The following is a 22,880-nucleotide window of genomic DNA, read 5'->3' on the forward strand; positions in this document are numbered from 1 at the left end:
CATGTCACCATCATTCTCATTTAGCAGAGAAGAGCCCTGGGCCTCTCAGAGTTCCTACACAGAGCTAGGGTCTGAACCCAGGTGAGGCCAGCTTCAGCGCCCACGTTCTCTCCCCCTCACCAAAAAGCCCCACTGCCAGCAGCTAAGCAAGTGGCATGTGCCCTGAAGGCAGTTTCTCTGCAAGGCCTGGGCAGGCTGAGCCTCACATGGGGGCTTGTGAAAGACCCAGGGTTTAGGGTTAACCGCACACAAACCACACAGTTTTGCTCAGGCTCTGCCTCCTGGGCCCCCTCTGAAGATGCAGACATCGGACACTCCAATCCGCCACTGAGCCTTGAGAAGGGAACAGGAAAATGCCACTGCCAAGTCCACAGGTGGGATTTTATGAAGAAATGTGTTGCTGTCAAATATACAGCAGGAAGTGTTTGTTACCAAACAGCTGTGTTTGGAAAGCGGTAAATGCTTGCCAGTTAATGGTTCCGCATTAGTCAGTGACAGCACAGAGTTGTGTCCCCAGATATGTGGATAAGCTGCTGCCAGGAGAGCTGACACCCCAGGCCTGGGCGGAACAGTGCCCAACCCCTAGGACAGCATGCTTCAGAGCAGCAGGAAGATCTTAACTCAGGCTCTCAATGGAGCCAGGTGTTAACCGGCCATTCAGGTTGGTGCTCAGCAAAGGTCTCTGGATGAAGCAAACACAGGAGCCAGCAGGAGCCACCTGAGGGGCACAGTCAGGGGCTAGGGTGTGCTCAGAAGCCTGGAGACCCCCTGAGGCACATCTGGCACCTGCACCAGAGCTGCCTTGAGCAAGCAAGGCTGTGGGTAGGCAGTGTGGCCCTCGATAGGGAACGTTTGCTGCTTAAGGGATCTCCCTTAGGAACAAGATCAGCACTCCATTTCCAAAACCAAGGAACCCAACCTGGGAACACAGTCAACTGAAGAGCCTGCAGAAACTGAGTGTGACAGCTGTGGCGGGTTGTTTGGAGACAGTGACATCAATGGTGCAGACGGCCCAAGGCAGCCTCCACCCACCTAGCTGGGTCCACCCACCCCACTGACCATTACAGAGTGACCAAAATGACCTGGGGGCATTCATGGAAAGAGCGAAATGGCAAACCAAGAGTGCAGACACTCTTAACAGTGTGTGTGGGACAGCGGTGCAACGGGGCACCCAGCTGTGTGTGACCCTGAGCCTGGGTTCCCAGATGCGCAGTGGAAGGGACGTGATCCCTGCCTCTGGGACCTGGAGCACCTGATGCCTCACAAGCGCACAGTCAACGCTGCAGGTGCACAAGGCCTGGGAGCAGATACAGGCTGGGCGTCCCCAATCCGCATATCCAAAATCCAGAACACTCCACAATCTAAAACTTTTTGAGCACTGACATGACAGAGTTTCAATTTTTGGCTTAGGGATACTCAATTGATAAGTATAATGCAAATACTCAAAATGATAATAATAATAATAATAAAGCCCAAATCCAAAACACTTCTGGTTCCGAGCATTTCATAGAAAGGTACCCAACCTGCGCCAGACATGAAATAGTTTTGTTTTAGGGTGGTAGAATTGTGGTTATCTCTCTCACAACTTTTCTTTAATTTTGACATAATTACCATTTTCTACTTTTAAAAAACTACCAAGAGAGGGGACAGGTTGTAATAACAGCACTCTGTGCCTGGTGCTATGCTAAGCATTTTACATGCACTGGCTCCCTCGAGCTCAAAATCAAGCTGTGTAGTGGGGAAGCAGAGGCTGGGTGGCTGGGGCCGGCACTGCAGTGCAACTCTCCTCCCACCCAGTGCTGCACCCCACCTCCTTATTAGAGGTGCCGACCTCTAATAAATATTTTGCACCCCAAATTCCATCTCAGCATCTGCTTCTGGAGAAGGCACCCTACAACAGCACAGGGGAAGGGTCTGAGCTTCTGAGCTTAGCACCGGGGAGTGCCAGGCACTGGTCAGAGCTGACTGCAGCTGGAGGGGGGCTGGAGGGGGGCTGCATGGCTGCTCAGGGACACCCAAGGTAGGGGAGGACAGCACAATGGTTACTAATACCCCCCTGCCCTGAGATGTGTGAGGGCTCTTGCAGTGGGCTCTGTGCTCCCAAAAGAGGGAATGGGGAAAAGTTCCCAAAGCAATGGTGGGTCTGGGGTGGGGGATACGTATGGGCTGTTGCCCCTCAGGCCTGAGGGCTGCTTCAGCAGCAAGGACATACACTGGTTGGGGCTTATTAAAACCCAGGTCTGCTTGGGTGCAGAAGGCCTGGGGCAGAGAGGTGAGGTCTACTGCCAAGTGCAGGCTGGGCTGTCTGGTGCCAGCAGCAGGAACACGCAGCGGGCAACCAGAGCTGGCCATTGTTTGCCGGCACACACCTCGCCTCAAACCAGAGCTGGGGACGAGATCTCCTCCCTCCCCCGGCCTGCTCCACCTACTGCTCTGAGGAAACTAATCAAGCCATATGAGTGTGCCGGTCACTGCGGGGACAGGGCACTTACTTTCTTGCGAAGTAACAACTTCCTGCACATAGCCAGTTCCCAGCCAGGGCCCATCTCTCCAGCCAACTGCCCTTCCTGGTTCCTCAAGCACTCCAGAGAGAGAGCTGTGGGGGACTAGCAGCGAACCTCTGGGAGGAGGACCTGACTGAGTCTCATAGTCAGACCCCAGCAACCAGCCCTGCTTGCCCTGCCCCCTTCCCCGGCGGTCATGCACTGATGCTCACCCAGGATGGCCACTGTCCTGGGCCGTCTGCCCTGTCTGGGTGCCCTCCCTTTCCTCCAGCCTGCTGTTACCTCCCCTCCCCGCCCCCACTCACACAGGTCTCGGCATAAAACGTGTCTTCGTGGAGCCACAGCGGCACCACCACCCCATCCAGGTACCCTGTTATTTTCTCTGTAGTATTGATCACAGTGAGACCTGTCTTGTTTCCTTCTTCCCATGTTTTAAATCTGCTCCCCACTGAGGACGTAGCTCCATGGGGCAGGCACCACATCTAGGACACCGTCTCCCCAGCACCTCCCAGGTGAGTGAGGAGTGACTGAAGGAAAAGAAAGTCACCATGTTTTAGACCCTGCACAAGCCATACTCCCTCCACAAATACTAAATGTCAGCAGAGCGGTCTGGCTGGGAAGCCCCTGGAAGCACTTCAGCCTGGGGCACAGCTGTTAAGAATTGCCATATCATCTGCTTTCCAGAAAGAGCTGGCGGAGTCTAGTCTGTCAGCACCCAACCCCATGAAGCACAGGCTGTGAAGATGGTTCTGGCAGCTGCACCAGAGAGAAGAGCCCAGGGGTAGGCTATGGCGGGAGGCCTCTGCAAGACGCAGCCGGAGGGATGGGGCCTGGGGAAGCAAGGCTGGGAGAGAGAACAGGCAGGGCCCCTTGGGCACCTGGAGGATGTGCCTGACGGGTGCTGAGATGACGGCTGACCCGCAGGGGCAGGTAGACCGATGCTGAGTGTGAGTTGCTGTGCGGCCCTCACAGGGAAGAGCAGCAGAGCCGGGGCCCTCATCCCTCACCCTCAGTCTGTCCCTGAGCCTGTGAGGCCCCCCAACACCCGCGCTTCCCTCCATCCCTGGCTGTGACCTTAGCCCCAGAGCCGGCCCATTCCCTGCGCTGGCCCTGCCTCTCCCAGCTCTCCTCGCCCACCCCTCCCGTGCGCTGCTATCAGGGTGCTCAATCTGTCTTGGCTCTGCCTGCCTGCCCTGGGAGGAAGAGCCAAGCCCTTTCCCCGGCTGCACGGCTGGGCTGCCCACTCACCCGGTGGGTCTTGCTGTAGGTGTAGAGGAAGGCCAGCCGGTAGAGACTCTTATAGTGCTGGGGGAAGCGGCTCAGGCACAGGTGGAAGGAGGCGATGCACTGCTCCGTGAGGAACTGCCGCTGCTCCTCAGCTCCGGCTGGCAGCCCCTGGGGGAAGGCCACTGGCTCCCCCAGGGGGTCCCCTCTCTTCCTCCCATCCCAGAAGGCGGATGCAGATGCCAGGGGCTTGATGGGGATGCAAGCAGCAGCTGGGGGATCCGTAGCAGGCTTCTGACCACCTTGCTCTGTGGCCCGGAAACCTTCTGTACTCTCCAAGGACTCCTCGGTTTTTCCTACAGTTGAGAAGAAGGAAAAGAAAGTCACCCTGGCCTTCCAGCGGTCCACCACCAGTGATGGAGGCACCTCGGCAAGGTGACCAGAACAGCTGGGTTGGTGCCCTTGCCGGATGGACGCTGGACCCAGCAGTGGTAGCATAGGGCTCAGTGCTGGCTCTGCCCCCCACCGAGGCCTCCCGCTCTGTGAAACAGGACGTCCCAGCTGGCATGCAGCAGAGGCCCAGAGGCTACAGAAAGCGCAGGCGATGAGCTGGGCTCTGGTCTTCCCCTCTGAGTGGCGGCACAGGCTCTCCCACCTCTGGGGGCTGGTGTATGAGGAAGCAGCCCACAAAAGGCAGGTGTCCTCACCACCCACCATCAAAAAAAAAACAGCCAGAAAGGGCTCACAAAGTGCTGCACCTGCTCCACCACTCAGTGCCTGGGCCCACAGCCTGCCTGCCATCCCTCAGGGCTGCTGCTGCTGCACGTGAGCCAAGCGCTCACACACAGGTCCCCACCCGACAAGCCTAGCGCCTGAACACCTTGCCCTGCTCTACCAGGGACTGTGGAGCTGGGCAGCACAGGAGAGCCCAGGCTGGGTGGCAGGGGCTGCAGGGCTGGCCCCAGGACGATGACAGTAGGCTGGGTGACCTCAGGTTAGTCCCTGAGGCACAGGTTCCTTGGCTACTAAAGGAGGCTGTCTGGCCCAGGAGGGAGGGATGGAAGGAAGGGGTGAGGGACAGGGGTAAGGGCAAGGTGGCCTGTGGCTATGGTTTCTTAGGCACCCAGGAGTTTGGCACACCCTACACAGCCTGCCTGAAGCAGGCCACAGAAGCACCACCAGTGCTTTTTTAAAGTTTAAAACATTTTGTTTTACAGCTAGGGTCTCTCTCTGTTGCCCAGGCTAGAGTGCAGTGGTGCAAACATAGCTCATTGTAACCTTGAACTCCTGGGCTCAAGTGATCCTCCTACCTCAGCCTCCTGAGTAGCTGTGACTACAGGTGCACACTACCACGCCTGGCTAATTTTTCTATTTTTCGTAGAGATGGGGTCTTGCTATGTTGCCTAGGCTGGTCTTGAACTTCTGGCCTCAACTGATCCTCCCACTTGGTTTCCCACAGTGCTAGGATTACAGGATTACAGGTGTGAACCACCATGCCGGGCCTGCCACCAACTCCTAAGGCAGTCTGCACCGTGGGCGGAATGCCTCAGGGCCCTCTCCCCACTGCAGTAGTGGCCTAGTGGCAGAGGCCCAGTGGCAGAGACCCAGTGGCAGAGGCCCAGTGGCAGAGACCCAGTGGCAGAGGCCCAGCGGCAGAGACCAAGGCCCCAAGTTTCCCTCATGCCATGCCCAAGGCTAATCATGCAGACATGAGGTGTGTGGCAAGCTTGCCCACGATCACTCTTCTTACTGGGGAAAGAATCTGAGCAGCCATCCCTGTGCTCCCTTAGCCACCCGCCATCAGTCTTGCCAGTCCTCCCTCCCTCTGCCATTCTTCCTCGGGGTCCCTGCCTCTCCACTGTTGCTCTTTTCCCTGGACACGATGCCCTTCTCCCTCCCCTGCCTTCTTGTTGTCAGAAATGCCAACAAGGCCACACAGTGCTTTCCAGGCAGGACGTCCAATTATAATACTAGCAGCATGAAGGTGAGAAGGCCTCCTCCTACCAACAGAAAGCAAGGGAGATGTGTGCTCTGGCTGCTCCAGCCCAGGCCGGCACCTGCCGCTGGCGAGGAGGACTGGTTTAGGGTGCCCTCAGAGTATGTGCCAAGGCCAGCAGAGCACAGGAGCCCTCTGCTCCATGTCACCCATGGAGATCCTAGGAGCATGGGGCACAGACCTGCCTCCAGCTGAGTCTCTGGACTCACATGTACCGATGGCCACTGAATTCAGGGGCCTCCTTACAGAAGAGCCTGACCACATCTTGGAGAGATATAATAGCTGAGAGGCCCACGCCAAAAATCTGCCCCGACAGAGACCTCGTATCTCTGTCTCTTGAATTCTGAGATCTTCTCACCCGAACTCCACTGGCCTGAGACAAGAGCCCAGCAAGGGTGTTTCCCACAAAGGGCGGGCAGGCAGCTGGGCTCCTCAGGCTGTCCAACTGCCTCCAGTGTGGCCTCCTCCCACACATCCACTCCTCACCCTGCCCTGCACATGGCACACAGGCACCGTCACTAGGTCTCTACTTGACCAGGAAGGGGGCGGGTGTGGCCACAGGCTGGCAGGCCTCGTGTCCACTGCATGTATCACACAGGTGGCTGTCAACTCCACTTTGGGCTTTACCCTCTTGCCCTCAGAATCATATACCAGAGTGGGCTCGTGTTTAAGTGGGGAAACTGTGGGCAACTTTTTACTCTGTTAAAAAAATTAAGTCTTTACTATTGTTACCTTCATGCTTTAGACATTTTTTTGAAGCTTTGAGCCCAGCAAAGGTGAGCTTCAGTTAGCTCCAGCAGTCACTTCTGGAAAAGCCTCTTTCCTCAAGACCCCTCAGCAGTACAGGCCAGCATGGAGAAAGCCTCTGGAGAATGAAAGGAGGGAAGCATGACAGCCAGAGCCGGGGGAGGCAGTAGGAGGGGACGCATCTCAGTGCCAGGCAGGGCATGGCTGTCAGACCTGTTCCTGCTTCCCCACAGCACCCGGTACCTGGTGTGGACCTGGACCTGTTATGCCTTGCTGCTTGATAACCGACACACGCCGTGTGAGCACAGGCCTGCACCTAGGACGTCCACGGTGGAGGGAGCAGCAGGCTGGTGGCAGGACTGCCTGTGAGGTGTGCCTGGAGGGCAAGAGGTGTGGTGCACGCACGGGGCCCACATGAAGTGCTGGCCTGGGCACTGCAGCCCTGGCTTTCAGCAGGGAGGCTGAAAGTTGTTTGAGTCCTGGAGACGACGGTGGTTGGGGTGCTGCCCACTGGGAGCCCAACAGAGTGTGTGCCGGAGATCGGAGACCACCACTGACCAAGGCCAGGCCTAAAAGAATATTCTTCTCTGGGTCCTGTCTGCTGAGCAAAGGTTCAGGAGGCATTCCCTGATTTCCCTGATACACCTACTCTCCCGACAGGAAGTTCATCAACTTCACCACTGTGATTACCAAGAAAAGCTGGGCTTAGAGAGGAGGAAGATGCCCATGGAAGTAAGAGGCCTCATTTCAAGCCTACCAGCTCCTGTGGTAATCTTTGGTTGTACCTGAAATTTCTTCACCAACAGCCCGCACATGGTCTGCTTAAACCATCGGCTCTAATGGAAGGAGGGAAGAGGCAGGAGGCTCCCCCTTGTGAGTCCAGAAAGGCCTGCACAGGCTGGGCCAGACCAAAGGCAACCTGCTCTCTGCTCAGTCCCCCCGCGCCCACATCCCCACCTCATGTAAGGTGAAGAGAGGCCCATGATGAGACAGCAGCACCCACAGCGGCTCACTGCTTGACAGGCCTCAGAGCACAGATGGTAGGTCTATCCTCTCCAATAGTAAAAATCATCTCATTTTTAAGACTGGAAATGCTGTCTTAGAGCATCAGGAGTACAAGTTACTTTTTCCCTTTCCATTCCAAACTTCCTATGGTGGACTTCTACCAGTTACAGTTACAGCTGACACACTGCTGGGGATAGGCAGCATAATGACTGCCTCTGCCTGGTGAGAAAGTGTGGTGGTGGCCTCATCTCTCAGTGGGGACCAGGTAAATCCAGCTGGTATGTCCCTATCCTGTGCCCTCTTACCTGGTCTATCCATTAGGTATCCCCTAATGGGGATAGCTTCTTTGACCTGTAGGGACCTGTATCTCTTAAGGCTGGCCAGGGGAGGCTGGCAGGGAGCAGAGAACTGGGAGAGGCCCTCCCTAGTGCGAATGGCTCTGGCCCCACAGCCACACCTAGGGGTGTGCTCCCAAGCCTCAAATCTCCCACCCAGAGCCTGCGGGGCAACTTCCTGGGGCTAGGCCTGGGCCCTAGGTATGCAGGTTATCACCAACCCTCCCCCATCCAGCCAGCCCACCTGGCGAGGCAGCATGGTGCAGTGATTAAGGGTACGGACTGACCTCGGGCAAATTCCTGACCCTCTCTGAATCTCAGGTTCTTCACCTACAAAATGGGAACTAGTCATAGTGCTTTTTTCCTAGGGTGGCTGGGAGGACCACATGAGTTAAAGCAGTACCTGGCACAGGACAGTCGCGTACGGGTCTGGGTGGCGGTGGTTGCTATTTGGGAAGCACCTGTATGCCCCGGCCCTGGCCAGAGTGGGAAAGCTTCCGAAGTCCACAGCGGACCAACCAGAGCAGAGGGCGGCACTAGGAAGGCCCTGGCTGCCTGCAGTCTCCCAGCAAGCCCAGATATGAGGCCCTGCCTGCTGATTTCCACAAAGGGGCTCAGGAGAGCCGGGCATACCCCAGACTCAGATTAGGGCCCTCTGCCAAAAAAGGGAGATTTTTCCTGAAGGCCTGATGTGATTCAGACTAAAAAGAAATCACATTTGTGACATTTAGGATCCAAAAAATTTCTAAATAACCTTTTACCAAGAAAAAAATAGGGCACACTAATGTCACGGCCGTAGCTTTCCCCGGGCCAGGGGGTCATAACAAGCGCCACTGAGCACACACGGTGCACTGGGCTCACTTGAGCACCCTCTGCAGATGCCTCCTCTCATCCTCACAACCCTGGGGGTGGGTACTGGGTCACTCCCATCGTACAGGGAGAACAGAGGCCCAGAGAGGTGAGTAATTTGTCCAACCAAGGTCCCTGGGCCACTCTGGAGCCCGTGGTCTTCAGCTCTATCCAGACTGCCATAGGACATTAAAGCAGTTCTAACTCACCAAGTTAGAGCTTCATACCTCTTTCCTCTGCCGGCCCTGGAATGTCTTTACTGGTTGGTCCTCCTTGGGAACTGAGAGCAGGCAGCCTCTTCTCTGCAAAGGGCTTCCGGGAGCCCTCCAGTGAGCTGGTGGGCTCGTTGAAGAAGTCCTGCGTAGAGCTGGAGTCTGAGAGTGCCACAGCTGTGCTGTCCTGGCTGCGGTCTGAGGGGAGAAGGAGGGCAGGAGGGTAGGAGCATGAACGCACACCACCTCCAGCATGGAGGGGCCTCCCCAGGGTAAGTCTCCCTGCCGGTGGCCTGGGGACTGCCCTGCCTGCACAGGAGCTGGCCCGAGCACAGCCACGCTGATGCTACTGAGCCCGACACATCCGGAGGCCCCCGAGCCACTCACCAAAGGCACCAATCTCCACGGTCAACCTTCCGGGGGGTTTCCCCAAACAGTGGGTTCTGGTAAATGTTTAACAATCGGCTCTCAGGAGGGGAAAAGCCCTGCTTTATATCATTTACTGATTTCTGTGGTGTAAATACCCCACAATGGCTGATTTTAAGCTACCAAGGCACTGTCACGGAACTTGGAGTTGGAAAGAGATGCATGGTAGCCACCATTACATGGTATTTCTACCACATAGGATTTAATAAAGAGAAATAACTGCAGTGGGAAAGAATTCAGCAAAAATTTTTAACCTGTTGTCAAAAGCCATCTGAGGCCTCAAACTAGTCTAGATCATCTAGATCCCTGGGAGTCACAAGACACAAAGGGAGTTTGTACTCATTGAGTGGCTCTCTACTGGGACCTCCACAGGAGCTTATGACAAAGCCTGGGGGCAGGGCAGGGAGGGAGACTGAGGAAACTTCCTAGGAGTGCAGGCCTGGAGGGGAGGAGTGGCTGCTGCTGTGGGGAAGCCATGAAGCCTGCCTTGATCCTTCTCTCCCGAGGAACACAAGCCTTCAGCCACAAGGGAAGGGGAGGAAACTGTTGCTTCCAGGGTACAGGTGGAGACCGACTGCAGCTGGGGAGGCAAAAAGAAAAATGCTTCCACCCTGAGGGAGGAGCAGGAAATCATCCAGGGCCCAAACATTAGAGGTCTCTCTACCACTGGGGCAGGGGCAGGATCACCGAGAAAGCCCCATCCCTGTGACACAGCCTCAGTGTGAGGCTGGACCAAGACAACAGAGAATCACCCCTGCCCCCAGGCTAACAAACACCGAGTAACAAGCAAAGCAATCTACTGCAGGCAGAGGGCAAGGGCATGGGGGGAGACCCTCCCTGAGGTGCATACGCAGGCCTAAGGCTGATGGTAGAACTGGAAATCGGCTCCCACCTTAAGCACAAGGTAACACGAGAGGAATGCACTGAAGCACTGAATGCACTGAAGTAATCATAGCAACAACAAAAGCCAACGCAGCTCAACTTCTGACCAGCCTAACTCCACTTCCCCTAATAGCAGACCAGAAACAGAAGAGGGAAGCCCATTCCAGGCATAAATATTATTTATTTTAGTCTCTTCTGTCCTACACATATCATCTGGTATTCAATATAAAAATCATAAGACATATACACACATTAAAAAAAGAAAAAAAAGTATAATACATTGTCAAGAGACAAAACAACACAACCAGACTCATAGATGACCCAGATGTTAGAACAACTTGTGGGGGAATATAAAATAACTAAGATTAATGAGATTCATAAACAATAATTAGCACGTTAAAGGCTATAGTGGAAAAGCTTAACAACATGATGTACAGATAGGGAATTTCAGGAATGAGATGGAAGTTATAAGCAAGAGTCAAACGGAGAGGCGAGAAATAAAAACACAGCAATAGAGAAGAAGAATGCCTCTGCAGGCTTCTCAACCCGTGTGACACAGAGGACGAGGGAAAATCAAAACTTGAAAACAGTCAATAAAGATAGTCTCTGACATGGTTTGACTTATGATTTTTCAACTTTACTATGGTGTGAAAGCAATACACATTCAGTAGAAACCGTACTTTGAATTTTGACCTTTTCCCAGGCTAGTGATATGTGGAACCATATTCTCACACAAGATATTCAACATTTTATTATAAGATAGGCTTTCTGTTAGAGATTTTGCCCAACTGTAGGCTAATGTAAGTGTTCTGAGCATGTTTAGGGCAGGCTAGGCTAAACTGTGACGTCTGGTAGAATGCGCTTTTGACTTACAATGCTTTCAACTTACGATGGTTTTATTGGGACATAACCCCACCATAAGTGGAGGAGCATCTGTAACCCAAATTGAGAGGAAAAAGACTGGGAGAAGGATCAAAACAGAGCATCCAAATGATCTAACACATAACCTGGAGTCACAGAAGGAGACGAGGGAGAAATGGGACAGAAGAAACATTTAAAGACATATGACTAAGAAATTTCCAAAAATAATTAAAGACATCAAATCACCAAGAATCTCAGAGAACACCAAGCAGGAAAAAGACCCCTCCACACACCATTAAAAAAAAAAAAATCACATCTAGGAGCAGCATATTCAAACTGCTGAAAACCAAACATACAGAGAAAATCTTACAGGCAGTCAGAGAAAGACACATCAGGTGTAGAAGAACAAAGTAAAGAATTACAGCAGACTTCACATCAGAAACTAAGCAAATCAGACAGTATTTTTAATGTGCTGAAAGAAAAAGTCAATACAATTCTATACTCAAAAATTCTATACTAAGTAAAAATTAACTCTCAAAAAAAAAAAAAAACACTTTTCAGACAAACAAAAACTGCAGATTCATTACCAGCAGATCTGAGTTACAAGAAATGTTAAAGGTAGTTCTTCAGGTAAAATGAATATGCAACCAGAAAGAAACCTGCATCTACATAAAGAAATGAAGTTTCCCAGAAATGGTTAAAGTAATGGCACATATAGAAGACATTCTTTTTCTTATTTTTAATTTTCCTAAAATGTTACTGACTACTTTCTAAGCAAAAGTAGTAACAATGTATTAGGGGCTTAAAGCACACATGGAACTAAAACAGATGAAAACAAAAGTACAAAGATGGGAGGCTCTTCCACTGCCTATGAAGTAGAACAGTATCATTTGAAGGCAGACTGTGAGGAATTAAAGATCTATTCTGTTAACTTTTAGTCAATAACTACACTTTTTAAAAAAGTGATATAAATAAACAAATAGTAGAGATAAAATGGGCGCTTAAAAAATAAAACTTTGTTTTGTTTTGAACTTTGTGTACCTAAAGGTGAAGCTCAATGAACTAGGAATCAAGAGAGCTAAGTTCAAGTTCCTCCTGTGCCACTCACTAGTTGTGTGACCTTGAGCAAGTAGGTCCCTTCCCCACCTAAAAACTGCAGCCACATACCATCTCAGAGACGCCCAAGCCACACTGGCTTCTGGGGACAAGGGAGAAAGGCAGACACAGTCCCATGGGGCCCTCCAACCCGGTGCCCAGTATTAGTGCCTACTAGGCAATGACACAGGACTCACTGGGAGGGTAGGCATGAGCTGCTTGGTGGGAAAACTTGCTACAAAATATAAAGTTGTTTCCAGAAAGCTGAAAGCCTGGACTCTGGAAGGTTCAGGCTGTCAAGAGTTGATAATTCTGCTTTGTCACTTACTAGCTCAGAGAGCCTGTACAAATGCCATAATTATTTATACTTCAGTTTCCTCACACGTAAAATTGTGACAATACAAGTGTCCACTTCATGGAACTGTTATGAGGCTTAAATAAGTTAATACACATCAAGTGCTTGAATCAGTGCCTTATACACAGTAAATATTCATGAAATGTCAGCTTAATTATCAACACTATTATTTCACAGAACCTGCACATGTTTTATCTCTAATGTCTCAAATTTGTCCCATTCAGATCTAGTCTGAATGGGCCATGCTGGAGCCAGTGCCTGAACAGTACCAGGTTGCCGGGTGGCAACACTGACACGACAGGCCGTCAAGGTGGGCTGGCCTGCACCGAGGACCTGAGGATGTGGCCTGTGCTCCAAGCGGTGCCCCACTGCTCTGGCCTCTTTACCCACATCTCATCATATGCCAGGGTCTGGGGACAGTGACCTTACTGGTGGCCTCATTCAACCTACCACAGCCTGTCCTTCATAGCTGCCTTTGCAATGTCCTCTGCCCAGTATCTGATGGGTCATCAGTATCAGCCAAGCTGACAGAGCAATCAGAAATGGGGACTAGGGCCGTTCGTAAGACCCCAGAGCAGGGAAGCAGGCACGTGTCTGGACCCTCTGCCTCACACTCAGCAAGGGCTCTTCCCTGACTCACAAGGCCAGAATACAAGGTTCCATGAGCACTGAATGGGGTTTACGGGCAGGCCTGTAGCCCTTGCAAGAAGGCCCAAACCAGAGTCCCCAGGTGAGGGGACCAAGAAGAGGCAGGGAAGCCATTTGCCATCTGTGTGGAAAGAGAGGACTGGCAATGGAGACCCTTTGCCCCAGAGGCCATACATGGTCATTGCAGGGACTTGGGGTCCCAGACCCACATTCTAATCCCAGATCTGCCACTTAGGGGCTGGGTGACCTTGGCCTAATGATTTTGCTGCTCTAGGCCCCACCTTCATGCTTTTTAACTCGACTGCCATTGTTCCCCACCTCTGCCCCAGTACATATGTGGGATCTCCACAGGGGCCTGGCGCAGTGTCTGGCATACATGAGTGACAACCCAGTGACCCATCCTGCCCTGCTGACACATTCACTCTGGCCCTGACCGTGAGAACACCGATGGCTCAGACAATGCTCGTGAGGCCTCAGAGTCTCGAGAAGATGGCAGGCCATATCCCTGCAGCTGAAGTTTCCCTGACAGGCAGGCGAGGGCCCACTCTCCCCAGCCAGCGTGAGACCAGCTGAGGTCACTGCACGACTGAGCAGCACAGCCTGCAGTGAGCCCCAGGAAGCAGGCCTGGCTGGGATGACTTCACTGACTGGCATGCTGCCCACCAGCTCACCAGCTATTGGGCTCCAGGCCTAAAGGAACTGCCAATTTGGTGAAATCCCAGCTGTGATCATTACGAAAACCAAGGCTTAGGGAAATGGATATTTACTCCTAACGTGTTAATGCCCTCTTGATGCTACAGTGTGAGGGAACCACTGATCCACCAGAGCACGCAGTGAAGGCGGCCAGACCGTAACAGGAACTGTGTGGGCAAGAAAGGATGGCGTGCTGTGCTCTGGGGGCTTCTGCTCCCCTGATGAGCAACAACCAACTGAGTGGGGACTCTGCTGAGCCTCTTTCAGAATAACACCCACAGCAACAACAGCCACAGTAGAGGAGCAGGACAAGGTGAGCTGAGGGACCCAGCAGGGACGCGGGCTGCTGAATACACTTTGCCAGGCCCTTTCTCGAGCCTCTCAGACACATGTGAGAACCGAGAACTGCCAATCCTCTGAAAGCACCGAGAGCAGAGATTGGTACTGGCCCTGGAGGGCACCGTAGTGGTTCTGCACAAGCCCTCATCTCAGGGGTGATCAAGGTACCCACGTGGCCCCGAGGAAGGCCCTGTTAACAGGGCTCACCACAGTCCTGTGGTGCCACCTGCAGGTCATTGTGCTGGGATGGGCTGTGGGCGGAGCTGGAGAGGCAGAGGCTGTGCACACTGAGGGACCCTGGCTGGCCTGTAGAGCAAGACAGTGGAGAGAGGCTTGCCAAGGTTCCTGCCCACCCCAAGGTGGTGGCATGCACCACAGGAGGGACTCTCGGGGCATGCATACCTGGGAAATAGAGGATAACTGCTTCTCTTCAAATGAGAAAATAGAGGACAACTGCTTCTCTTCAAATGAGAGCCACCAACGGGGACGCTGCTCCTTTCAGGTCTTGTGTATCTGAAAGGGCTAGCACAGCCTATTTAAAATGACTCTGATTTTAAATACTAAGAATCACCCCAAAGTCCCACACCAAGAAGCCAGTCAGATTGAAAGAAAACCAAGTTTCATTTCTTTTACATCAACAGGGTGAAAGGGATGCACGAAAAAGTTCTTAAAGAAGGGCTCTACCTGGGCAGATGGTGCTCCCTTCCCCAAGTTCCTCCCCTCCTGGGGAATTAAACTTTCTCTGGCACAGCTGACTGAGGACCTCAGGGAGCCACAGACAGACAGATGGCTGGAGAAGTTCGCCAGGAACATCGCAGAGTATGTGAAAAGGACCCTCATCCTGTCACCAGCTGGGCTGCTGTGGATGGGACAGCTCAGCGGCTGGGCGAGGTGGGGCAGGGAGGACAATGGGTCACAGTGCTGGGAAGAAAAACAGGAGGCCAGCCTTAGACCCCCCGAACCAGAGGAGCTGGTTGGGCAGGCTGAAGGGAGGGCTGTTGGGACTGGCTGTGCAGTCCAGAGCAGACCCCTTCCTGAAACGGGAAACCCCTGCCTTGGGCGGCTCCTCCAGGGGGGACAGGAGGAAAAGGAAGGATGCTGCTGACTGCTGTCTTCCCACTCCCAGCAGGCCCCTCTGCAGGGTCATCTCTCAGGTCACCAGGCCTACAGCCAAAGAAGGGCCAGTGTACCCAAGGAAGGCCTAGAATGGAGAAAACTTCTGGAAGAGCAGGGGAAAGGCTCCTCTGGGGTGGGGCCCCCAACCCACTAGCCATGTGCCTTTAGGCAGGGATCAACCCTCTCTGAGCCATCCTCTGCCCACCCCCTGGACAGCTGAATTCAGCCTGCACTGTTATGCCCAGCCCTCACTCTGCCCATGCACACTGGGGAGCCTGTGAGGGTGGGTGGAGGGGGGATTTTGGTGTAAGGAACACAGTTTCCAGTCAGCTGCAAGCTCAGCTTCTAGGCCTGCCTTCAGTCCTACCTCCTCCATGAAGCTGTCCCTAAGAGCTTGCCGCCACTGGTTCAAATGGGGTGACATACAACTTTGAGTGCTAATGGCATGTGCTGAGCCCTCAAAGGACCAGGTGGAAATGCTGATGCTCTGCAGGCAAAGGCTACCAAGCCTGGTGGCAGAGGCCCTCTATCTGTCTGGTCTGGCCTGGCAGAGGAAGGCCAGATGCGAGAAGTCAGAAGTAGGCAGTGGTGGCTATAACTCTGCAGAGGGGACTGGGGCAGGGTTTTTCTGGGGGCCCTGGTCCCGAGGCAAAGCAAGTGATAGAAGGAAAGCCTTTTTTTTTTTTTTAGACAAGGTCTTACTCTGCACCTGGGCTACAGTGCACTGGCATCAGCAAGGCTCACTGCAGCCTCAAATTCCTGGGGTCAAGTGGTCCTCCTGTCTCAGTCTCCCGAGTAGCTGGGACTATAGGTGCACATCACCACACCTGGCTAATTTTTCTATTTTTTTTTTTGTAGAGACAGCATCTTGCTCTTGCTCAGGCTGGTCTTGAACTTCTGACCTCAAGGGATCCTCCTGCCTCGCCCTCCCAAAGTGCTTGGATTACAGGTGTGAGCCACGGCACCCGGAAGGAAAGCCTCTTTGATGAAGAGGGCCAGATTCAGCCCCAAATTCCCATGGGTCTGAGTGGAAAGGGCCTTCCAGGAAACAGGCACACTGAATGGGACCCTCCAGGGACTGCCCACAGCCCAGGTTCCTAGCCCTGTCTCAGGAACTGAGAACTGATTTCTTTTTCTTTTTTTTTCTGAGATGGAGGTCTTGCTATTGAGGCTATTCCTGGCCTCAAGTGATCCTCCCACTTCAACCTCCCAAGTAGGTGGGATTATAGGCATGAGCTACCGCACCCAGGGAGAGCTGATTTCTTTCTTTCTTTTTTTTGAGACAGAGTCTCACTTTGTTGCCTGGGCTAGAGTGAGTGCCGTGGTGTCAGCCTAGCTCACAGCAACCTCAAACTCCTGGGCTTAAGCGATCCTATTGCCTCAGCCTCCCAAGTAGCTGGGACTACAGGCATGCGCCACCATGCCCGGCTAATTTTTTCTATATATATATTTTTACTTGTCCAGATAATTTATTTCTATTTTTAGTAGAGACAGGGTCTCGCTCAGGCTGGTCTCGAACTCCTGACCTCGAGCGATCCACCTGCCTCGGCCTCCCAGAGGGCTAGGATTACAGGTGTGAGCCACCGCGCCCGGCCTGAGAGCTGATTTCTTTAAGGAGCTGCCTGGAGGCTAACAGGAAGGAAGACTGGCACTAGCAAGCAGGCTATAGGCTGGCCCTGCTCTTCTTTTCAGAATGTTCTTTTAAACATCTGCCCACACAAAACCTGTTCATACTAATTAATATTTGTGGCAAGATTATAAATATTTGATTCTCTTACTGTTGATCACTGGAATGTTTCATGTCTATGCATCTGGTCCACTCCAGCCTTTCCTCTCTGAATCCTTAGAGAGACGTGCATCTGCCAGCCAACTGCTAACTAAACCACCTACCTCTGAGCCCTGGCACCTCCACTGCCAGGATGGGACCTGCAGGACATGCTGCAAAGGAAGGAGAGCTGGTGACGCAGGGGTAAAGGGACCTGGCTCGGTGACAGAAATGCTGCCCGTCGCACTTGGTGTGAGAGCAGTCTGTGTTCCCTGGACAGTCCCAGGATTTCCAGGCCAGCCTAACTGTGCTCTTTAGTTACAAGCGCTAAGTGTCCAGTGTCTCCTTCAATGTCTTTTCTCCATTTGCGCCAGTGGTAAGACCAGAAACAGCTCACAGCCATTTATACCATCAGCTCAGAGCAGCAACAGTCTGAGGAAAAAGATGGTGTGGCTGTGCCGTCAAAACCTGCAGCAGCTCTGACTAGCGAACCCCGAAAAGATCACAAACATCTTGACAACTAGAAAACAGGTTTCCATGAACCATAAACTTGGGCAGAATTAATATTTTGAAAAGTTTTTTGACTGGACAAACCTGCTTCAGTTGGTCCCTGCTGGCCAGCCACCAGGAAAGGACACATCCACCAAAGGCAGGGCTGGCCGTGTGAGATGGGGGTGCCCATGTCAGGCTGAGGATCCTGGACAGATGCCAAAGAGAAGTGATACCAGAAAGCTGGGGGGCCCCAAGAGAGAGGCAGACACACGGCAGGCAGCAAGTGGGCATGAGGGCATCACCATGGGGGCCAGGCTGCACCCTCTGCCCTTTCTCTGCCAGTGCTTGTGGGCAAGGGCTAACTGGGCATCACCAGGTACCTGGAAGGCCCAACACGCTCAGACAGTGGTGCTGTCCTGCAGGGAGCCTCATGCTCAGGGCCGGGAGAAGCCGCCTCACCGTGCATCTCTCACCCTGCACCTTGAGCCAGGAAATACACTGACCAGGGAGGCCTTGGGAGGCCTTTAACGTTTTCCTGGCCAAAGACAGGTGGGCAGCCCCTCAACACAGACACCGAGGGAAGAGGAGCATCTCTGCCAGGTGTGAGACTGACCCCCGCAGCCATCTAGTGAGCTTCCAGGAAGACTTTTCAGAGAAAGCATGATGGACAGAATGTGCCTTAGAGCCCAAAGAGAGACCCTATGAGCACGTCACTCCCTGCTGACCACAAGAAAGGTCTCACCCTCTGGGCCCAGCTGCTCTCCAAGCTCTCTCCCCACCCCAGTTACCTCAGTATCCAAATGCCATAGGATCCTCTGACCTTCAGATCTTTGTCCCCATTGTCCTTCAACCAAAATGGCCTTGCAGGCCTCTCTGGAGGCCCACCTCCTCTAAGAAGTCCTTCCAACCCACCAAACCAGTCCTCCCAGCCCACCAAACCTCAGAGCTTGCTCCCTCTTGCCAGCTCACAGCATCCCCTCTTGGCACTGACCACTGCCCCATGATAGCACCTAGGGACACCACATCCAACCTGGCGGCAGAATCAGGGCATCCTCATCTCGGCTTTCCACATAGTACCCTCTTCCATGCTGGCACACAGCAGGCACTCAATAAATGCCATGACTAGCCATGGCCTGAAGAGGCTTTCAAAAAGGTTAAGAAGGAAAGTGAGGAGAACAAAGGAGGTGACTGGCTCTGCCCGGACAGCCTCCCCAGTCCCTGCCCCCATTGTGAACAAGCAGGACAACCTGAGCTCCACTCGGAGGCTTTCCCACTCCCAGAAGGTGTGTTTACAGGAACGCAGCGTTCCTGCCAGAACCTGACCTCCCCTTGGCCCTAGGAGGGGAGCGCAGGCCAGGCCTGCCCTTCAGGACTGACTGCCATTGGCAGCTCCCTGCCCTCCGCAGCCTGGCCATGGTGGGCTGCAGACAGAGGCCCCACCTCAGAGCCTCAAGGCTACTGTGCACAATTTGTGTTTTTACACATTTGTCCTCATAAAGATAATTTAGTATCTTAGAGTCTATTGCCTTTGTAATTTTTTTATAGCAAGAAAAGAGCAAAGCAATGGAAATACAGGACTGAGCCACCTGCCAGGCAGGTGGGTGGGCAGTGGGGGGAGGCCACACTGCATCTGCATCCGGCCGGAACTGGGGAGATGGGCCGTCAGCAGAAGCCAAGCACATCACACACACACTCTCCAATCACAGGACCAGCAGATATGAAGGCGCTCCTGGTCACAGGGGAAGCAGGGAGCCGGACTGAGGGCTGAGCATGCGGTCTGCGTTGTTCCCTGAAGCGAGCCGTGACAGGTGCAAGCAGAAAGACAAGCCTGGAGAACAGAGTGTGGTCAGGGTTAGGGGCAGCACGGGCAATATTGGTGGAGGCAGCATCGGGCGAACAGGTGAGGATGAACACAGACGGCACACGACACAGACGCTGACAGCATGGCGGGTGAGGATGGATGGCCACGATGGGGGCTTGGCACAGGAAGGCCCACACCCTACAACCTGGGGCTCAGGGCAGCCTGAGGCTCCTCACTGGCCCTGTTCATGCTGCCAATGAGGCGGGGTGGGCATGGCCTACAACTGTGGACACCCTCCACAGCTCCCACTCTCTGGCCCCCAGGCTTGCTCCCTCTCCCCACCCCCATGGTAAACACCAACACATCCCTCAGATCTTGGCTAAGCTCTGCCTCCTCAGGAAGGCCTCCTACCCCACCAAGTGGCCAGGCCAGGTCTCTCTGGGTAGGTAACCCCACCTCCCCAGTGCCGGTGTCGGCTGCACCCTGACCCTCAGCTGTGTAACTGGCTGATTTGCATCAGCTTCCCCTACTAAGAGCCTACACACGGACCAGGGCTGTCCTGTGCACCTGGCACAGCACTGATGGGACACCTGGATGGGCAGCCACAGGCTGGCCACAAACCCCAGAGAAGACTCAGCCCCAGACTGACCACAGGGCAAGGCCTCTGACCTCTGAGGTCCTTTCAGGCTCTGGCATTTTGAGGTGACATGGCACAGGACAGGCAGACAGCGCAACAGAGCCACTACAGACACATCCCAAAGGCTGGCTGAGCCGGGCCGAGTGATGGAGCAAGCCATTCTCTAACAGCCCTGCTCCCTCCACCGAGGCACCTCCAGTGAGGAGGGCACTGCACAAGATGCCTCTGTTACGCTGGACAGGCAGGGGCCTCCCAGTGTTAACCTCGCCCCTGGCCGGGGGGCAGGGAGATTTAGACCCACTCTCGCCTGGCTCCACCCCGACTATAGTGGGCAGTCGGGGATGAGGGCCTGCCTGTCCTGAGCTCGGTTCCTCTTGAGGAAACAAGGACACGGCCAAGCCTGCAAGGCAGCTGTGAAGATGGAGACATGCTCCTACCCCACAGGCACCTGCCCAGCGTCCAGCACAGAGCAAGCACACAGTGCTACATGGTGGGGCTTAATTGCACGCACACACACACACACACACACACACACACACACACGCAAACCAAACTGAATCTGAGGAGGGGTAGAGATTTTGTTCAAAAATCTCTTAATGCTCTGTTTGAACATGTGTGAAGAGCAATCATTGGGAGCCCCTTGAAGGTCACAAAGTGACCTCATGTCACTTTTTTTCTGGGTCAGGAAGTGTCAACACTAACGATTTCAGCACAGTGGGCAAATTCCAAGAGATCAATGGGAGGGAGAAGTCAGTCAGGCAGAAGGACAATCGGGCAGAGCTGCCAGCAGCGGTGGCAGCCCGTGACTAAGCTTGCTCTCCCCTCTCTGGTCTCTCTTTCCCCCTCGGCTTGGCCAGAGGACCCCTCTTCTTAGGTCAGCTGTGGGTGCCCTCTGGCCACCCCAACAGAGCTGCGGACAGGCTGCAGGAAGCTCCCAGCCCTGGCGTGGGTGACACGGGGCTGCAGGTGAGTGTGGTTCAGAGAGCAAATTTGAGTCCTGCGAAGCTGCTGTTATCAAATGTCAAGCTACCTACGTACACCTGGAATTATTTTTCTAAATCTTACATCCAATTGGAAGAGACTATATCCGATTTCTGGTTTGAAGCAAAAGCACCCTAACGTGGAGAGGTGGCTCTCACGCAGGGTCTCCTGACTGCCCAAGGGAAGTCCAGGTGCTTGGCTCCTTCTCCCACTGGTGGCAAATTAGTTAGACTATGACAGGCTCCATGGGGCAGGAGACTGTGACCCAGAAAGCCTGATGCCAGGCCCACTCTGGGGCTACTTCAGCACTGCCTGCCCTCTTCTGAGGCCACACCACTGGCTGGAGCAGTGGGAGTGCAAACCAAGGTGGCTGGCCCCAGAGGCTGTGCTCCTCCCTCTATGCAGTGCTAGCTGGTCCTCGCCTGGCACCACTGAGGCCTGGCGAACTGCATCTAGGACGAGGCTACAACGTGCTAGCACTTTTGTTCAATATCATGAGGAAAACATTATCCTCATTCTACAGGTGAGGAAACGGGTTCAGAGAAGTGAAGTCCCTTGTCCGAGGTTGCTCAGCACATGGAGCTAGGATTGGAACCCAGATCCCTCTGACTCCAGGGCCTGCTGTGCCCTTGCCTCCCTGTCTGACCTGAAGTGGGTCCCTGAACCTCCCCACTGCTTCTCCTCAGCTGTATCAGGGCCTGGTGGTAGGAAGGCTCAGTGGTGGCCTGCAATGAGCACCCCTGTCCTCCCAAAGGAGACCTGAGGCTGGTCTCAGGCCAAAAAGCTGAGTGGAAAGTGGAAGCCACGTGTTTTTTTCCCAGGGTCTGGTCCAGAAGCAGAAGTGGAGGTGGACAGTGTGGCCCCTTGAGGCCACCAGCACATCCCCTGACACCAGCAATCTGCCTGGATCCTGGGCCTTCCTTAAGAACCAGTGCAGCTGCCCAAAGGGCCACTGTAACATTCTAAGATCATGGCTATTTTAGGTCCCAAATATTTTCACGCTGCAGACACTGCTTTCTCTCAGAGGTGAAGAGGATAAGGAGGCCGAGTGTCCTAAAAGCACTGTGCAACCAGGCCTGGGAAGAGCCCACAGCATGGCCAAGGGCTCCACATCATCAATAGGAATCACCCTGAAAAATTTTTTTAACAAATATTCAAAAATGTACAACCATTGAAACTGTATTTGAACTTATTTGTATGCCTACCTTTGCAAACTTCCAGAATAAATAAAAAGTATGTTGGCACCGAGGACCTGCCGTGCTGGGAGCCCACCCCAAGCACTCTGCAGTGGCTCCCAGATAGCTCACACCATGTGCACCAATATGGGGCAGCCGGGCGGTGGGTGCCAGTGGCGTCACGGCCTCCTGTCTGAGGCAGTCCTGCCTCCTTCCCTGCTCCCGAGGCCGCACTCAGCCCTGGGGGCTGACAGCCAAGCATGCTGGCGCCTGTGGACTGAGCTTGGTGGCAGCCTGCAGGGCTGTGGAGGATGGTGCTGGTGTTCCCCAGCCCAGGTGTGCACAAGCAGGGCCACGCCGCATGTGGACAACCATGAAAGGCAGTTCTCTCTCCTGAAAATTTGGCATGCTACCTGGCAGAAACTAATTACCAGAGCTGGGATTAACTGCTAATATGTTTTCTCAATACTCTCTCTCTCTCTTTCTTTCAGACAATGTGGTGATGGGATCCTCATACTCTCAAGAATGAACGGCTGGGCACAGGGTGGCTGCCCTGGTTAATGTGAGTTAACTAAGAAACGGAGAGAGGATCTTGCTCAGGGAACATCTGCAGAACTGAAGCCTGGAGGAGCAGGCGGCTCAGCTCCTCCCACCTCTGCTTAACACCCTGGCGCGGGCAGGGAGGTGCCAACACTGGGACTGGGGGTAATGACACAAGCCTGTTGGGAGGTGATGGAGCACG

General features: G+C 53.7%; 1 protein-coding gene across 5 annotated transcripts in view; it reads right to left on the minus strand.

Moving 5' to 3' along the window:
- CABIN1 (calcineurin binding protein 1) overlaps positions 1–22,880 on the minus strand; it is a 153,084-nt gene that overhangs the window by 52,852 nt on the left and 77,352 nt on the right. For all 5 annotated transcript variants that reach the window (XM_045534231.1, XM_045534232.1, XM_045534228.1 and 2 more), the window contains exons 27-28: positions 8,888–9,070; positions 3,753–4,084 (exon numbers count right to left, since the gene is read on the minus strand). In XM_045534231.1, the coding sequence (XP_045390187.1) occupies positions 3,753–4,084; positions 8,888–9,070 (515 nt within the window). The remainder of the gene's footprint in view (positions 1–3,752; positions 4,085–8,887; positions 9,071–22,880) is intronic.

The sequence above is a fragment of the Lemur catta genome, chromosome 21 (assembly GCF_020740605.2).
Source record: "Lemur catta isolate mLemCat1 chromosome 21, mLemCat1.pri, whole genome shotgun sequence".
Classification (NCBI taxonomy): Eukaryota; Metazoa; Chordata; class Mammalia; order Primates; family Lemuridae; genus Lemur; species Lemur catta.